Source organism: Pogona vitticeps, chromosome 3 (genome assembly GCF_051106095.1).
Source record: "Pogona vitticeps strain Pit_001003342236 chromosome 3, PviZW2.1, whole genome shotgun sequence".
Classification (NCBI taxonomy): Eukaryota; Metazoa; Chordata; class Lepidosauria; order Squamata; family Agamidae; genus Pogona; species Pogona vitticeps.
In genome coordinates, this window is record NC_135785.1 from 41,747,459 (window position 1) to 41,764,616 (window position 17,158).

Here is a 17,158-nt window from a genome sequence, read left to right on the forward strand (position 1 = left end):
GAAGATGCCAGCCGAGAGACTGGTGAAACGTTAGAAAGAACAACCTTCAGAACATGGCCAAAAAGCCTGAAAAACACACAACAACCATTAGATCCCAGCCATGAAAGCCTTCGTGAATACATTTAACAGTTACGGTAGGATTCTATGTTATATTATCTTCTTTATTTTGTCAGAATGATATTATTGTGATGTTTTGCAATTGTAAACCCCTCTATAAACCAATTCAATTGAAAGCACTTTCTGTTTGGGGAGAATCCATTCATGAATAAATAAAAAAATTAATTAATGCAACCACACAAGCTGTAGGAAGGGTAACCAACACAAAGGTATATGAAAGGTTTAGGTTCCTAATGGCAAAGACTGCTAGGTACTTTAAGGGAGACATTTCACAATAGCTACACACCCATTAACAGAATATAAGGCAATAGAGATGGGCACAAACCTCAGTTCGGAGGTTTATGCAGGTTCATATGCACAACATCACAGGTGCCACACATTCCTTTCCCCCATCTTCCTGGCTGGATCCCCCACTCACCAGCTGGCTCACACTGCTCTCCACCTGCTCTTCAGCTGTTTGTCCAGTCTCCTGCAGGAGCAGGGGCTTGTCTGTCCCACCTCCTCAGCCTATTGCTCCCTCAGACAAGGAGGCAGGACATGCAAACCTGCGCTCCTGCTGAAGACTAGTCAAACTGAAGAGGAGGATCAAAGTAGCACATGCCAGCTGGTGAATGGTTTGTTGGCTGGGGAGGTGGGAGAAAGGAATGTGCAGTCCCTGTGGTGTTATGTGTATGAACCTCATGAATGCCTGAACTGAGGTTTGTGCCCATCTCTATAAGGCAATCTTGGTGCTCCATCAGATGCCATCTGATCAAAAGGTACTTGTGGAGCAGAGGTCATCTTACTGCAGTGGCACCATTATCAGTAATAAATATTTGGTTTACATGTCATAATGTATTCGTTTGAGAAAAAGGGAACACTGGCAAAAGATACCATTGAGTAGATTTAATGGACATGTAGAAAAGCAAACAGCCTTTTAGAAGTTTTAAGTGGTTTATTTTTGTGAAATTACTTATCAAACCTTTTGTCTCTGTGCAATGGAATATCAACAAGGAGGAGTAGACCAAAATGCTTTCTCTTAGTTTTAGAGAAATGTGCAATTCCCAAGCAAAGAGCTATGCACATAATATAGAGCCCATTGAATTGAACTGGTATGAAATGCTCTTGGGCTGTAGAATCCTTTAACAAAGGAGTTAGCTCTGATTATTTAAGGTGTGCAGAAAGTGCTATGAAGTTTAAACGAGAGAAGAATAAGCAATACAGAAAAGAAATGAAGGATATATTCTAATACAAGGACATATTCTCTGCAGAACTGCTTTTGGTTTTTAAGCAGAATTGCTTACCTACTCTAGCCTGTATTAATAACATTCTTCATGTGCAGAGCCATAGAAGATAAACAAAAATGATACAGTGTCTGCGCTTCAAGCACTTCTCCAAGTTTTGAAATATAGAATTATCATTTTTACTGTGCTATTAAACTTCTGTTGCCTGGCAACACCAAAATCTTGTTTGCAGAAACTTGCTAATATGTAGAGCCAAAATTTCCTTTTAATTACATTATCCTGTAATATACCAAGTTAAATTCTGTCCAATTTTTCCCTCCTTTTCTTTTTAGCCTAGTCAGTGAGTGAGGAACGAAGCTTAGAGACAATACAATACCTGATTTTTTGAAAGAATTCCTCTTTCACAGACCTGGGTTAATTTGAGAATTGTGATTCACCATTGAAATTCCAGTTACAAAGGCAAAGGAAAAAAATTCCTTGAGAATTCCTAAATGCATTTCCTTCTAGTTCAGCAGTCAGGGTCTTTATGCTACATACAGCCTGAATCATGGACTGTGACGTCCACCCCGTGCCCTGTTTGTTTCCCACAAACCACAGCCCACACTAGTGACGTTCTTTCGCTACCACCAGTGGATTTCTTTTATCCACAATGCAAATTACAGTATTTTACTCAAACACTGGCTGCCAACAATTGGAAGATTTTATTAAAGTTACAGGTGTTCTTTATTTAGTTACTCAGAATCACAATCATTGAAATGTTATATTTTATTAACTTATTTGCAATTTAGCCCAACTTATGTATTTGCTTGTTACAACTCACATTTCTAACTTTGACTATCTAGCTCTTTCTGCAAATCTCTCCATCTCATTTCTCTCTCACACACACACTCTCTCTCTCACTGAATCTAACTCTCTCTCTCTGACTTTAGCTGACACAACTGACTCTCTCTCCAGACTCTGCTCTCGCCCCCCGTTCTCCCATTGGCTCATGCAAATAAGGTTCCGATGCGATTGACAGGTGGGCATCCGCCACATGACCATCTGAAATATTTCATTATCTAATGGAGGTATGGGAAGATGATGCTATGGTGGATTTCAACAAATAGTTTAGTCTCAAACTACAGTACTTTGTCAAAAAGATAGCCATGGCTTGATTAATGTAAAACAGATAAAATTAATCCATGCCCAGTCCTGTCTCTAGAGGTATATTGTAGCTCCGTGCTGATGGAACTAAAAATATGGTTACAAATACTAAAGGAACTGGTCAATGTACAAATGCGATTTAAACGAATGAGCAAACATAACACAAAAGACAAGGAATTACTTATATATTTATATAAACACTTCTATTTAGATGTACATTTAGCCCTCTCTTGGATGCACAGCTTAACATGTTGATGGGCTCTGGGTACATCAGGAAAGCTGAGGACAGTATAGTCAACAACATATATTCAGTTGGCAGTCTAATCTCCAAGCAGGGTCACCCCGGACAGAATAGCAAAGTCTGCTTACCATTGTATATGCAGTATTTTGAACAACATACTGACCTTAGTCTGCATCTTGGCCCAACAAGATGAAGGGGAAATGAGTTGATGTTCATTTTGTACTCCATTGTTGCTAATCAAGATGATGATGGTGTGATGATATTGATAGTACATGGAATATGTCACCTTTCAAATTCTGGATTACAGTTCACATCGTACCTCACTTTAACTATACTGACTAGGAGGACCAATGAGAATTGCAGTCCAACAACATATTGGACGGCAATTGAGTAGATAGGATACTACAAGTATCTCCCAAAATACTAGAAATAAGCAGGAAATTGACTCATAGAGATGGCTAAAATGTTTGGCTTTTAAGTTACAGCAGCCTTGACTGATAAACTCAATAATTTACAAAACCCATGTCATTGCAGCTGTCTGGTTCCTATTACACACACAGGAAGCAGCAAATTGCTTTTTGGTGTCTGAATAGTCCATGTTTTTGATACTGAAAAAAAAATCTGTGTAGGTCAGAAAATGTCACTTCAATTTAGGATGCAGTGTATATAATAAGATCCCCCCACCCAAGTCCATCTGTACTCAGATCATGAACCTATAAAAGCTCAGAACAAAAATACCTCAGTTGTCAGAAATCAGAATCCTCAGTTTGTGAGGAGGAACCAAGATAGTTTGTTGCAGCAAAACTGAGAAAGAATCTTGTGGCAGAAAGAATCCTGTAAGTCTAAAAGACTTTGTTTTATGAAAAGTTCAAGGAGTGGTTTACTATTGACGCCCTCCAGTGCATTTTCATGACCAAGTGAGCATTTTGAATCCAGAGCATCGGAGTCCTTCTCTGACACTCTCTCCAATATGCTGCACTACCTCTCTTAAACACTAAACCCGTATACGATATAGGCTTCCATGAACTGCAATCTACTTTATCAGCTATGTATAAGTTGCCAGAAAAAAAGCTGTAGAAACTGAAGGAGAATCTGTGACACCAAAAGACTTTCAGGAATGAACCATCCAGTCACATTTCCCTTGGCTCCAGCTCAACTGAGTAGCCATCATTATTCTGTTCCACAGAAAACAAGTGAGACTTCTAACTTGAACCACAGATATCAATGCAACCTAAGCATGCCAAATCCTATCCTTTGTTTATGTTAAATAAGGAATTCTACTTTAGAACCAGGCCTTAATTTGTTAAAGGTAGTTTGTTTTCTAAAAGGTTTTCTAAAAGGCCTACCATTAGCACTCTGTCTGCTCATAAGAAGTCAAATTTGGATCTTCTCAATTTAAAAATGGATCTTCTTATTTTCCCCTCCCATTATTTTGGAGTCTAGAAACATATTATACAATCTGTGCATAATCTAGCCAATTTACATCCACGCCATGAGTGGAGCAGATCTTGTAGCCACTGCCACCCTCTCTCAGTAGCTCTCCTTTGGATATAGACTCCTAAAAAGGAATTTATTAGCTCAGGCCTTTCTTTTGTAGAATATATAATATATATTCAAAATATTTTTACTCCACCTTTCTCCTTAAAAAGGACCCAAGGCAGCTTACATCATTAAAATACAACATTTAAAGCTAAAAACAGTAAGTATACAAATAGTAAAAAGGATCAAACAAATACCACAGTAAAACATGATAAGCAAAAGCAACACCAAGAAACACCAAAAACACATTCAATGGAGTAAAGCACAACAATCTATCTGAAAACCTCACTCAGTCAGCCTTAATTTGCTTTAACAGCAAGGTGAGCAACCCTCTGTGTCACACAGTGATTGGATCCTTACAATAAAAAATTTGTTCTCATCCTCCTACTCTACCATACTGTCAAGGAATGGGGCTGAGTAATGTTCTCTACTGCTGGCATATAGCTGGCGATGCAATAAGTAGCAGACAAGATCTTCTTCTTCATCTGCCCCACATATACAAAGTCTATCGTGTACTGGAATGCCCTGAAATGCATCATTTGCTCAAAACGAAGACAAGTGAAGGCCATACATAAATCTTTTTTTTATTGGGAAAGACAAGTATTTTTCCTCCTGAAATTGGGCTTTAGTCTTTGCTAAGCATTTCATAGATCTTACAGATGACAAGTCAGCTCCCTCCAACTGTGCTCTGGTATCTAATACACATTCTTTGAAATATTTCCATTAAACATACTTACAGCCTTTACACCAAAACCATTATTTGAAAGCAATTTTGAAAAATTAGATAACTATAATTGTTTTGACATTTTGATCTCCTGTTCTTCTCACATTGGGGAGCCTGACATCACTCATTTTAGGTAACTTATTCCAGTAATGGAATATCTTAAGAAGGCAAAGATCTGTTACAGATATAATTCAAAATTCAGCTCTAATTATCTGGGGTGAGGAGGTTCTTGATGCTTGCTAGCAAGGCTCCCTCTAAGGTGCACAGATGCATTAGTGCACTCAACTCCTCCCCTCTCTGCGCAGCTTTCCTCCTCCTCCACAGTGAGCGTTTTTTTGACCCTTTGGTTGCGGTCACGACAGAACCCCATATGGGGGGGAGAGGGTTTGGAGTAGGGATGGTGGTTGACTTGCTCTGCCCAGTGGGGGTGAAAATTAGAACATTGCTCCTGAGTTCAGGTGCAAAAATTTATTCTGTGTCCTTTCAATTTTCTTATTACTGGCAAATCCCCAGATTTCAGTACCAAATATTAACATAGATGTATATGTGAATATATATAAATATATATGTTCTGGCTCCATTCTTATTGCATGCTAGAAGTGTGTCTCATTGAATTAAGGCAGCTGTACTTTTGCACTGATATGCAGAAGACTCTCATTTAGGCTTTCATTTACTTGGGAGTAAGTCCCACTGCTACCTGACTGCAGAGATTTTATCTTCTTTTTTCAGAAGGAACATATGCATATACCTTTGGCTGCTCCTTGGGATCAAAGCAGCCATTAATGACTTTATTAAGAGCAATTAACAGACCAGTTTTAAGGCTTTTATTTATTTATTTATTTATTTATTGGACTTATATACCGCCCCATAGCGCTACAAGCACTCTCCGGGCGGTTTACAATTTTTAATTATACAGGCTACACATTGCCCCCCCCCCCAGCGAGCTGGGTACTCATTTTACCGACCTCGGAAGGATGGAAGGCTGAGTCAACCTTGAGCCGGCTACCTGGGATTTGAACCCCAGGTCGTGAGCACAGTTTTAGCTGCAGTACAGCATTTTAACCACTGCGCCACGAGGCTCTTACGGATGCAACATCAGCATATAGAGGTGAGGTGGAATGAGAAACTTTCAAAGAATAAAAAAGTAGTCCAAGCATTCCTGAAAGTCAAGAGCTGAACTTGGATTTCTCATAGGACCAGCCTTCAAAGCACCAGTTCTTGAACCTGCAGCTCCACACAAGCACCCAGAATCAATATTTTTATTTCAGAAGACATAGGTCAAGGCACAGGTTAAGAGTGCAAAGTAGCTGTTCTCCTTTCTTCAGGCTGTAAAATAAAAGCTCGTTGAGTCTGAAGGAAAGCTAAATTGTGTTAAGAAGGCATTGTAAAACTACATATACGTTAGTTCAGTGGTTCTTAACGTGGGCGATAATGCCCCCCAGGGGGCGATTTCATTTTTCAGGGGGGCGGTAGGGGGGCGCTGGAGCAAGCCAAACCTGTGAAGATGGCTGCAGCCTTTTTACAGTGTGCATGAATATATATTTTCCTCCAATCTTAATTTAGTTTCAGAGTTTTTGTCTTGAAATTTTTAGTTCCTGCATTGCAGTTCGTTTTTATGCCCTTTTTATATTTCTTTTTCCGTCTTAAAATTCACTTGCAACTAAATCATTAAATGTTACTTTTTTGGGGCATTTCATTTTCTTGGACTTGAATTTTGTTTTCAGGGGTCATTGGATTTAAGTGTCTCAAATAAATAAATAAATAAATAAATAAATAAATAAATAAATAAATAAATAAATAAATAAATAAATAAATAAATAAATAAGATATCAGCGCGGGGAGGGGGGCGATGATAACTTCCTCAATGGCTCAAGGGGGCGTTTCTTTCAAAAAGGTTAAGAACCACTGCGTTAGTTGAAATGTTTTATTCTAGTTAATTGCCAAGACCACTTTTTGAACTGGCTGTTTCAGAAAACGTGATGAATCAGTATATCCCTCAGAGAGAGGGAAAAAAATGTGCAGGCCAGTTCAAGAATATGTTAAGTTAGGAAGTGTCACAACTGGCTTAATGATGTTATACTGAAGTTTCTTAGATCTTCCATGATCCTTTACTACAGAGGTGCCAACTTTCACTGGAGGGCCTCCATGCCTCCTTTGACCCACTAGAGGTTGGATCCATCCATCCATCCATCCATCCATCCATCCATCCATCCATCCATCCATCCATCCATCCATCCATCTATCTATCTATCTATCTATCTATCTATCTATCTATCTATCTATCTATCTATCTATCTATCTATCTATCTATCTATCTATCTATCTATCTATCTATCTATCTATCTATCTATCTATCTATCTTGATTTCACTGTTGATGAAATCCAGTGTCTTGCTTGGTTGGGCATTTCTTTAGTTATTTGTAGGCTGTTGGCATTGTGGTTTCTTTCTGGTATCCCCTGCTATCCCCACTGCTAGACCCCAAATTTCCTCTCTAGGTTGGGCTTCTGTTTTGTGAGTCCTCATTGGCTGGGAAGCCAAAGAGTTATTGCATTATTGCCTGGTGACTTTCCTTCCTCTTAGTCTTGCGGGCTCCAACACAGTAGTTGAAGCTACTTGGCAAATCCTGGCATTCATATGATTATTACAGCACAGGAAAAAGAGTATATTTAAATTTATATAGGATTTGACCACAAAGGAGTATTGGTACCTTGTATTTATTGCCAACAGAAGTCAGTAAGGATCCTCTGATGGTAGATGCATCTTTTCTGTCTCATAAATAGAACTATAAATTGTCTTAGCCTGCAAAACATGCCAGAAGGGTTTGTTTGTGTGGTTTGAGGTGGGTTTTTTTTTTAACAAGAAAAATGTTCTTGTAATATCAGTGTAAAATCACACCTTCCAGACACAGTGTTCACACAGCCATAGGGTTTTGTAACCAAAACAGTTATTTGATGAAAGTGTATTGCTATTGCTATTGGATAGAATATTATCTTCAATGTATGCAAATACTGTAGATGTAATATGACAGGATGCCAAAGGCAGCTTCCCTTGCTTTCCACACTGCAGGCACACACATATGCACACAAACACTACAGACAGGTTCACCTTAAGGCTTAAAACTTCATTGAGTCAGTGGGTCATACCTCACCCTTCAGCTTATCACCTTGCCATAATCAGCTCTAGATTTCTTGCACTTTATAAAAGAGCAGCATGGTTAAGATTCGAAAACAGTCCTTCTACTCCTTTCAGTCCCAGCTGTGGAAAAGCCAATTTTTGGAAGTTAGTATCTGAACCAGAGTTTGGGGGAGGGGGAATCTTTCTAATTTACACTATTGCTCTCCACGCAACACCCCCATCCATAACCGTGACTGCTGGGCTGCTGATACTGAGAGTTCATAACTTTTCCAAGTTCTGAATTCCAAACACATTTGAGGATTGCATGTTATGTTCTTAAACATAAACAGAACAAGCATTCGGAGGGCAACCCTTCCTTCAGGCTACAGTAGAAAGTGAGCTGGGGAGCAGGGTGCTCTCCATCTGTTCTACTGACATTGCATCTGCCTATCAGGCTCTTCCTCTCCTTGAAATGTTTCCAAACAATCTGGTCATTAAAAGGATATTGGAACTTTAAGAACTGGTATGCTTTTTGTCCTTTGCCTTCCTCATCCTTTTCACTTTCTCTGTCATGACATTTGGATTGTAAGATTGAAGACGAGGGGAAGCATGATTAAAAGGAGGAGTTAAGGCCTCCTTGGGTTCTTTTTAAGAAGGTGGGATAAAAATATTTTAAATAATAAATAATAGTAAATTAAAAATTTAAATGCAGTCATTAAAATGTAAGATTTCCCTTTGACTTCAATGGACCAGTGCTAATAGCAACAGAAGGACAAATCCATCATGTTTAAGACATAATGCCATCGCCAAATGCAAACTGTTCCTCAGTCTTAAAGAGTAGTTGTTTATCATTCCATGAACAATGTCCTGTAGAGAGTTATCACCATTTTTACGCACGTTTGTACTTTCCTGCAAATTCCATTCCCTGGAGTGCAAGCCATTTTCTTCAGCACGGTGCTGCACTTCACTCTGATTTTGCAGCATGTGTGGCAATAAGGAAGGAAGACCAGAAATCATTAAGAACAAAGCAGCTTAAGAATAACTAGCATGCTCCTGATGTACCTCCCCCCCCCCATCCACTCGTTATAACCTTAGCTTTCTAAAGTATAAATAGTTGTGTTCCCTTCAAATGTGTTGACCTTGACCTGCAACTGTTATGGTGACATTCACCCAGCGGCTTGCTTAGCATCTTCACATAATTCAACTGCCTTAATGTGCCGCAAGAGTTTACACCCGCTTACAGTGCATGCATTTGCACTAATTATGAAATAAGACAAGACTCAACAGTTTTAAATATTCTTGTTTTAAAGGCTTCGTGCGATGAGACAAGACAGGGATACTGTTTAATGAGGTTAAAGTGTTTTTCAGAGGTGCAAGACTATAAAGCATGGCTTGCAGCTTCCTCTGCTTGCCCAACAGGGAAACCTACTGATGTTATTTATTGAAAATGCTTGCATATTCTTTCCATCTGGTTCAAGGAGGTTCAGAGTAGGGTGTCTTTCCGGCAGTCCTGGATCGTGTGTGTGTGTGTGTGTGTGTGTGTGTGTGTGAGAGAGAGAGAGAGAGAGAGAGAGAGAAAGAGAGAGAGAGTGAGTGAGTGAGTGAGTGAGTGAGTGAGTGAGTGAGTGAGTGAAAGAGAGGGAGGGGAGAGGAAGGGAGGGAGAATGAGTGAAGTGTAAGTGAAGGAAATACTGGCCTTGATGGCAACCACTGGTCCCACCTATCACCAGAACAGTTGTCAAAATTGTAGCTTCCTATCTTTTGAGATAACCGAGGTAGGAGGGGACGAGGGGAGTGTGCCCTGTGAAGTCAGAGGGGCGGGCTCTTGTGATGCCACAGGGACATGGCCCTCTGTAATTTTGCAAACTAATGACTGCATAGCTGGATAGCTCAGTGAGTTAGATATCTAGCTGTGAAGCCAGAGGCTGGGAGTTCAGTTCTCCACTGTGCATCCTAGAAGATGTGGGCCCATGGGTCAATCTGCACAATCCCAGGATGCCCCCGGGAGTTGGAAAAGGTAGTCCACTTCAGAGGACTCTCTATCTGGAAAATCCTGAGAAGGGTAGGCCAGGATTGATTTGATGCCACATAAGACTGCATACCTGTATTCATAAATGGGCAAGCCAGGTACACAATGTGGATTTCCTGAAGTATCTCAAACAAACATTATGTATACAATACACATACAAACAGATCCACACTGAACCCAGGCTTGAAAGCCCCTACACAATAAAATAAAACACTTTGGGAGTAAATAATGCTGCAGTCTATCTCCCCGTCTAGAGACAAGGAGTAGCATAGCCATTTGGACCAGCTTTGACTGGTGCCCTGAGACCAGTTAATCCTAACTACCGGTTCTGGCCATGCCCACTGCTAAACATTCCTGACCACTTACCCACAACTCCATGTATCCCACATGGGCAAAAAGATTTCATATACATGCGCATGGGAGTATTCCCTCACCCCCTGAAATGAATTGCAATGTAGTTTGTTGAAACAGTACATTTCAACATACTTTCACACCATGGTTAAGTAATTGTTTCATGCTTCGAATCAATCCCTAGAAAGCCAAAAGAGGTATTAGCTACAAGTTTCTCATATGCAAGCCCTTTTACCCATAGCTGAACCCTGCATACAGTAAATACAGGAAATAAATCAGAGTTACAAAAATGGAGAAATATTCATGTAACACTGTCAAGTTATAAATGCAATGCTAGTTTGTGCCCCGGTGCTTTCCTCTATGTATAATCAAATCAGTCTGTGGAGTAAAAGGGTGTCTTAAAGGTGTGCTTGGTGGGGAAGTGGGCCTTCTCTGTCTCTGCTCCCAGACTCTGGAATTCCCTCCCACAGGAAGCCAGACTGGCCCTGTTTTTGCTGTCCTTCCACAAGCATGAAAAAATATTTTTCTTCAGGGAGTTTTTCTTTAAAGTCTATCTAGGAGACAATAAATGGGATGGTTTATATTTTGTTGCTTCTAAATCTGTTTTTGTAATGCTTTTACATAACACTTTAAATATAATGTTCTTAGTTCTTTAATATTTGAATATTTTACTGTTTTTAGCGTTCATCATTAATGAAGTAAGCCATGTTGGGTGCTTTTTAAAGAAAAAAGGTGGGATAAAATACTTTTAAAAAATAAATAAAATAAATGAATAAATAAATAAATGCAGATCAGCTCATGCCATAGAGAAAATTACCTCATGAAAAGAAAAATGTTGTGGAGTGTTATGGCTGGGTTCCTTTCAGTCATTCTACTCCTGATGTGCTTCTCACCATTCATAGCCTTGTTGTCTCTCATTAATGTATATTTCCCCCTGTTCAGATCAAAGCACCACTTATTATCCTTCAAATCTCATTCTGTTTTCATTATAAGCTCATTATAAGCTATATATGCTGTGCAGAGCAACCTCATGCAATTAAAATGTTTTATTCCTGATTTTAGAACCATGCTTCTGATTCTTTTTATACCCAGAATTGGTCTAGGAACTTTTTGGAGGAAAAAAAGTTAATTTTTTTACACTGCCTTTTTCCAGACGTATTGTTTTTCTAAGTAGACAGTAGAAGTAGAGTATACTAGAAGTATTTCCATTGGGATGTGTAGGAGACCCCAGACCTGCTCTGTACCCAAATAAAGAGTATACGGATTGGGTTATACTCACCTTGTACCCTTTAGGAAATAGTCGGATCAGCTCCATTCCCAGGTCCATGACATTGCCTGTGCACTTCAAGACCACCCCAAGACAAAAACAAGCAAACAAAAACCCAAAACATTCCTCCTAGCACAAAGACTATGGTTTTGCCTTGGAGGACAAGTAACAGGCCTGTTGTAAGACTGAGGGAGCAGTAAGAGATCTGTCCAGCCAAGGAGCTCAGATTGGCAAATGAGACTAGGAGATGGGTAGTTTGAGGCGCTCCACTTGCAGCTGTGAGGGTGTGGAAGATTTTATGGCTTATTCTTCTGCCACAACCTTTCTTGGTTCATCATGAGGATTGGATTCAAAATATGCTTTAATTGATAGTTCCTGATTTCAAGCAAGCTTAGAGATTCAAAATATCTTGCTCTTAGACATCCTAATGAAAAGTGGTTGTTGAGAGTCTTGAGTGGAGGAAATATGACCAATCAAGGTGTAGTAGATGATTCAAGTGCTACTTGTTACTACTAAGAATCAAGAGGAATTCTATGAAACAAATAATTTTATTAAAATAAGGTTGCTTCTAACTCTGTCTCTCTTGCTCTGTCTCTGTATTGTTATTACCAAGTCATATTTTTAGCTCTTCCTTTAATCTATGCCACCCCTCTTGATCATTGAGTTTCTTCTCTCTGCTGACCTAGCTCCTTCTCAGAGCATGGAAGTAACATGCTACACTGAACTGGCTACTTTATTAGAGTATACTTGCATTCAAAAGCAGAGTAATGAGTAGCCATAAAGCTGCCTTTTTCTTATAACAAGTAAGGTTTCTGAGTTCAATTTTTTTCCTTTTCAAAGGCGTAAAATGGGTGCATAAAATCACCAAGCCATCTTGGTGATTTTACAGTTTGCTGAACATGAGTCTCACAAGGGACCATATTGCTTGATGCAATAGAGAAATGAAGCCATCACTTCACAAATAGGCTGTCTCTATTTACTACATATATTTGTGTGTTAGTTTTACAGATGCTTTTGTGCTCTTCTGAAATGTGGAAAGTCAAACACTTCCAGCAACAGATGCTCCTCCAAGTCGACTCGAGTGTGTCGCAGTATCCGGAGACAGGACAACAACTTCACATTTGTTGCAGCTTCAGCAGGAGCACCATCCTTGGACCCTCAGGATGCCATGGTTAGCGCAAACCACAGTTCCAAGGCGAAACAAACAGTGTTACTTGTAGCACATTACAGTGCTTGAATAAAAATCAACTCTTTGCCCTTTCAAACATAGGAGGAAGTAACTCTGAAGATGAATGGAACTTTGGAGTTTGCAAGTTCATAACTCTGTAAGGAGTGGACAATGTAGTTGGGCTCAGCTATTTGGGGCAGAGAGAATGTAAAGAATCTGCAGTCCAATGAAATGTTTGTGCAATCTCAACAGCCCTTCAAAATGTAATACAAATGTCTTTTCATGAAAAAAATGTTCACAATGTTAATAATGCTAGGTATAAACCATGGGTAGGCTACTCTTGTGAGTAGGACTTAGTGATCTCTGGTTCTGGTGATGATGTGCCTGCTTTTTCAGAGCAGTGATGCTGCCTGCTTACCTAAGTAGATTTAAAGGGGCAACAAATCTAAGGCATAGAGATTTTCAGGGATCATTTTGATGGTAGCATGTTTTAACAAACATGGAGTACAATGACACTGAATTATAATCTGCTTTGCATTGGAGTTTGCACACCTGAAATCACTGCCTTTTTCTCTGACTACAGTATGTAGAGCTAATAATGTGGAAGCTTGTGCTTCTTCTGGAGTCATTCATTTCTTTTGGAATGGCCAGCAGAGGGTTGTTTATTTTCAACTGATTCACTTGCATCCTTTTTCCCTTGTTCTGGTGTGTCTGATTGCTTAACTTGATCTAAATGTGCAATTGGAAGTTTGTCCCATAGTGAATTTTTTTTACTCTTCAGTGGGCACCAATATGCCTTTACAGTTAGACAATCCCCTTCAAATAAATGACTGTTGTCTGTCGTCCAGCCAGTTTTACTCCTTCTTCTTTAATCTGCCTGTCAAGTTTAGCACTGTTTCATATCAGTGGCAAGGCTGCTTTGCTTTTCCTAGCAGTTTGCTTTCTTTCTATGCCTGTTTTTTCATGGGGACAATTGTTGTACTAAAGGGTTTACCTTTCCTTCAACAAATGTTTGCCTTTCTACTTTTGATGGCACAGCCTCTAGTTCTTTGGGAGGCTAAGCCTTTCAAAGTTGCACTATATCACTTTGAAAAGAGAGGAAAAGAGAGAGAGAAAAGGAGTTCAAACTGGTAGGAATTGATTGTTAAGCTTCTACATAAAGGGGAGGAATGAAGGTAAAAGGTGTGGAGGAGAGGGTTTGGGATGTGTGATGCGGATTCTTGCAGTGGTGCAATTGGTGTGAACAACCAGAGAGATTTGTGCAGCAGAAGCCAACAGGGAATACATCTATTTAATCTAATGCTCCTCCCCTGTGTAGCCACACCCATGGATTGCCAAATTCTGATCACCAATTACAGTCTAGCTTCGGCTATTGTTCTAATGACTGAGTATGAATATGAAACTGTCACATGGGGAATGGGTTAACTGATGAAGTTAAAAGCTGAAGTAACCCTTGTGGGGTTGCACTCCCATTACAGTATTCACAGAATTAGAAGTAAAGTCAAGGCCTGGCTATTTGGGCAGGCTTTTCCTCCTGCTATATCCTAAATTCACATTTTGCCATATTAGAGTTATAGTATATGTTCATTGTTTTTACTGTTTTTAAATTTGTAATGCCGCCCAGAATAGACCTTTGATCTAGATGGGTGGGGTAGAAGTCAAATGAATGAATGAATGAATGAATGAATGAATGAATGAATGAATGAATGAATGAATGAATGAATAAATAAATAAATGAATGAATGAATGAATGAATGAATGAATGAATGAATGAATGAATGAATGAGAATGCCATTGTCTTTTACTTTGGGCTGGACTTTTTTGACTTCAACCTACAGTAGAATGTTGACAGTGCATTGGATATCTGAGCTGAACATACTAGATTTTTAAAAGTTCCCTTCTTAGTACACAAATGCAAAATAACACATTCTACTGATAGGAAAGAAGGTTAGGAAATATGTGCAACTCTAATTAAGAATGAAAAATTATAGTGATAACATAAAAAATATTTAAGAAAAATATTAGTTTAGTAGGATTATTTTTCCCCTAGCACATCAAGGGAAATACCTTTCTCTGATTAAACAAATTGTGGTCAGTGCTGATGTGTTGCTACATAAAATAGAAGCTTTTCTTGTCATTTGAAAGTGCTTACATTTACACATACAAAGCGGCTTGGTATCAAACAGTGGACAATATATCACAGTTCAATTCAAGAACAAGCAAAATTCATTCCTAGCCTAAGGTTGGGCAATGGTGAGTACCATCATCTGTTTCTTCAAAAGATAGAAAGGCAAAGTGCTGGGATGTAGCAGTCTGCTACCTCTACTTTATGAACTCTGTCTTCATTATCAGAAGAATCTGGGCAAGGATCCTACCACCTAGTTCACACTTCCCTTTCATTTATGTGAGCATATTTTATGTGAGTAGTTGCAGCCTAGGACTATTTGCTTGCAGGGAACATTCATGTTGAGTGGTACAATTTCTACAGGACAATGACACCATCATTTAAAATGGCACATAAGTGAAAGAACTGAAAGATGTTCAAGGACGTTCCTAGACTTCCACAAAAGATAATGTCATTAAATGCATTATCTCAGTCTTAGGCTGTTCAAAATACTTACTGTGGGATACAGTTCAGAAACCATGGATAAAGATGAGGCTTGAGCACCATTCAGGACCCAAGCATAGATTGGCTGAAGGATTGTAGATGTCCAAATCCTTTAACATAATGAAAATGTGAAAGCTAAATTGCAGACAATCTTAAAGATGCTTATATAATTCATTTTTCCTGACACACACTGCAAGATCTTGTTTTCCTTTCTTCCTTCTGAGTTACTTTTAATTTTTTTTCTTCATTGAGCTTAAAGTGCCACATATAGCTCTGATCTTTCACACTTTATCCTTATCAGTAACTCTGAGATAGGTTAAGCTGAGTAAGTGATTGGCCCAAGGTTGACTCGAAGACTCATGGCTCAGTGGAGAATTAAACTTGTACCTTTAGAGTGCCAGTCTAACACTACAAGCATTATACTGAACTAGCTCTTACCGTCTGAGATTTGCTTAAATCAGTCAGAAGCAATGTTAGACTAAACCTTCTTCAGAAACTTTGTAAATGTTAATTGTGGACGGAAGCTAGGATGCATAGTTTGGCTACATCCCGTTGATCCTGAAATCATACGTCAATAAGGAAGTGAACAATGGATGTCATTATACTACCTGTTACTGGTCTTTACATAGGTTGGAATATTGCACAATAAGGGCCCCATCTTCCCTCTACAATTATGTTTCTCAAATACGTGAAGAAGAAGCAACAGTATTCTCAGCAAAAGCTGCTAGCACAAAACCTCCTCTAGGAGAGAAAGAGAGCGTTGTGGGAGAGGTCTTCCATCTGAAATCTGGCAGTGGTTCTCAAATGAGGTACCACCCTGCTAACCTGAACATGTTCAAACTAATTTGATTTTGGCAGCTAAGGGTTGCACTTGTATTGGAATGGGAGATCATCAAAGAATACAAGAAATAAAATCTTCCCTGAAACCTAGTGGAGTTCCTGCCAGGCAGAATGGACTAGTCCGGACTTAATGGACCGATGGTGTGATTCAGTAGAAGATAGTCTCCAGAGTTCATATAAGTACCACTAGTGAAATACACAGGTATTCTAGGTGAGATAAAGACTTTTCATAATAATTATAAAGCATTCATGTTCCTCCAATTCCCATATTTTTCTGCAAATGTTCTATCAGCCATGGATTATTCACTTGTGGTATGGTAGCAGTAATTCTAGAAACCCAAGCGTGTCTCCTAATCCTCTATTTACCCTACCTACTGACTCACTATAAATAATAAATATAACAACAAAATGCAAGTTAATGCATGAATGCCCTTCCCAAAAGAAGTGGCCCTTTTGTTTCTTTCATGGTAGGACTCAGACAGGATGAGAGTGGTATAACATGCAAGAGACTGAATGTGTTATCTTTTCTGACAGGCTTCCTAGCCCTCAACTCCCAAACTCCTTGATTCATACTGGCTTAACCTATAAACCAGAAGGAGAAGCCAAAAAGGTGTGGTGTAGCAGGGAGGAATGAACACCATTTTAATTAGGGGGCTGAAGTAGTAGAAGCAGGGCAGTTGATAGCCCAGGCCTTGAAGAGGTCAGTAAATTAATTAGGCCTCTGGCCTTCAAAGTGTGTAGTAGAACTTGACACTAGATCAGAGATCCATATCTAAATGTAGGATGTTGCACT

At 39.3% G+C, this 17,158-nt stretch overlaps 1 protein-coding gene across 1 annotated transcript in view; it reads left to right on the forward strand.

Annotated features, from left to right (window-relative positions):
- The window catches only part of LOC110088936 (vertebrate ancient opsin), a 134,509-nt gene extending 120,263 nt beyond the window's left edge, over positions 1–14,246 (forward strand). Inside the window, exon 4 of the mRNA XM_020811580.3 lies at positions 12,750–14,246. Coding sequence (XP_020667239.3) covers positions 12,750–12,986 — 237 coding nt within the window. The 3' untranslated portion in view covers positions 12,987–14,246. The remainder of the gene's footprint in view (positions 1–12,749) is intronic.
- The last annotated feature ends 2,912 nt before the right edge of the window (positions 14,247–17,158 follow it).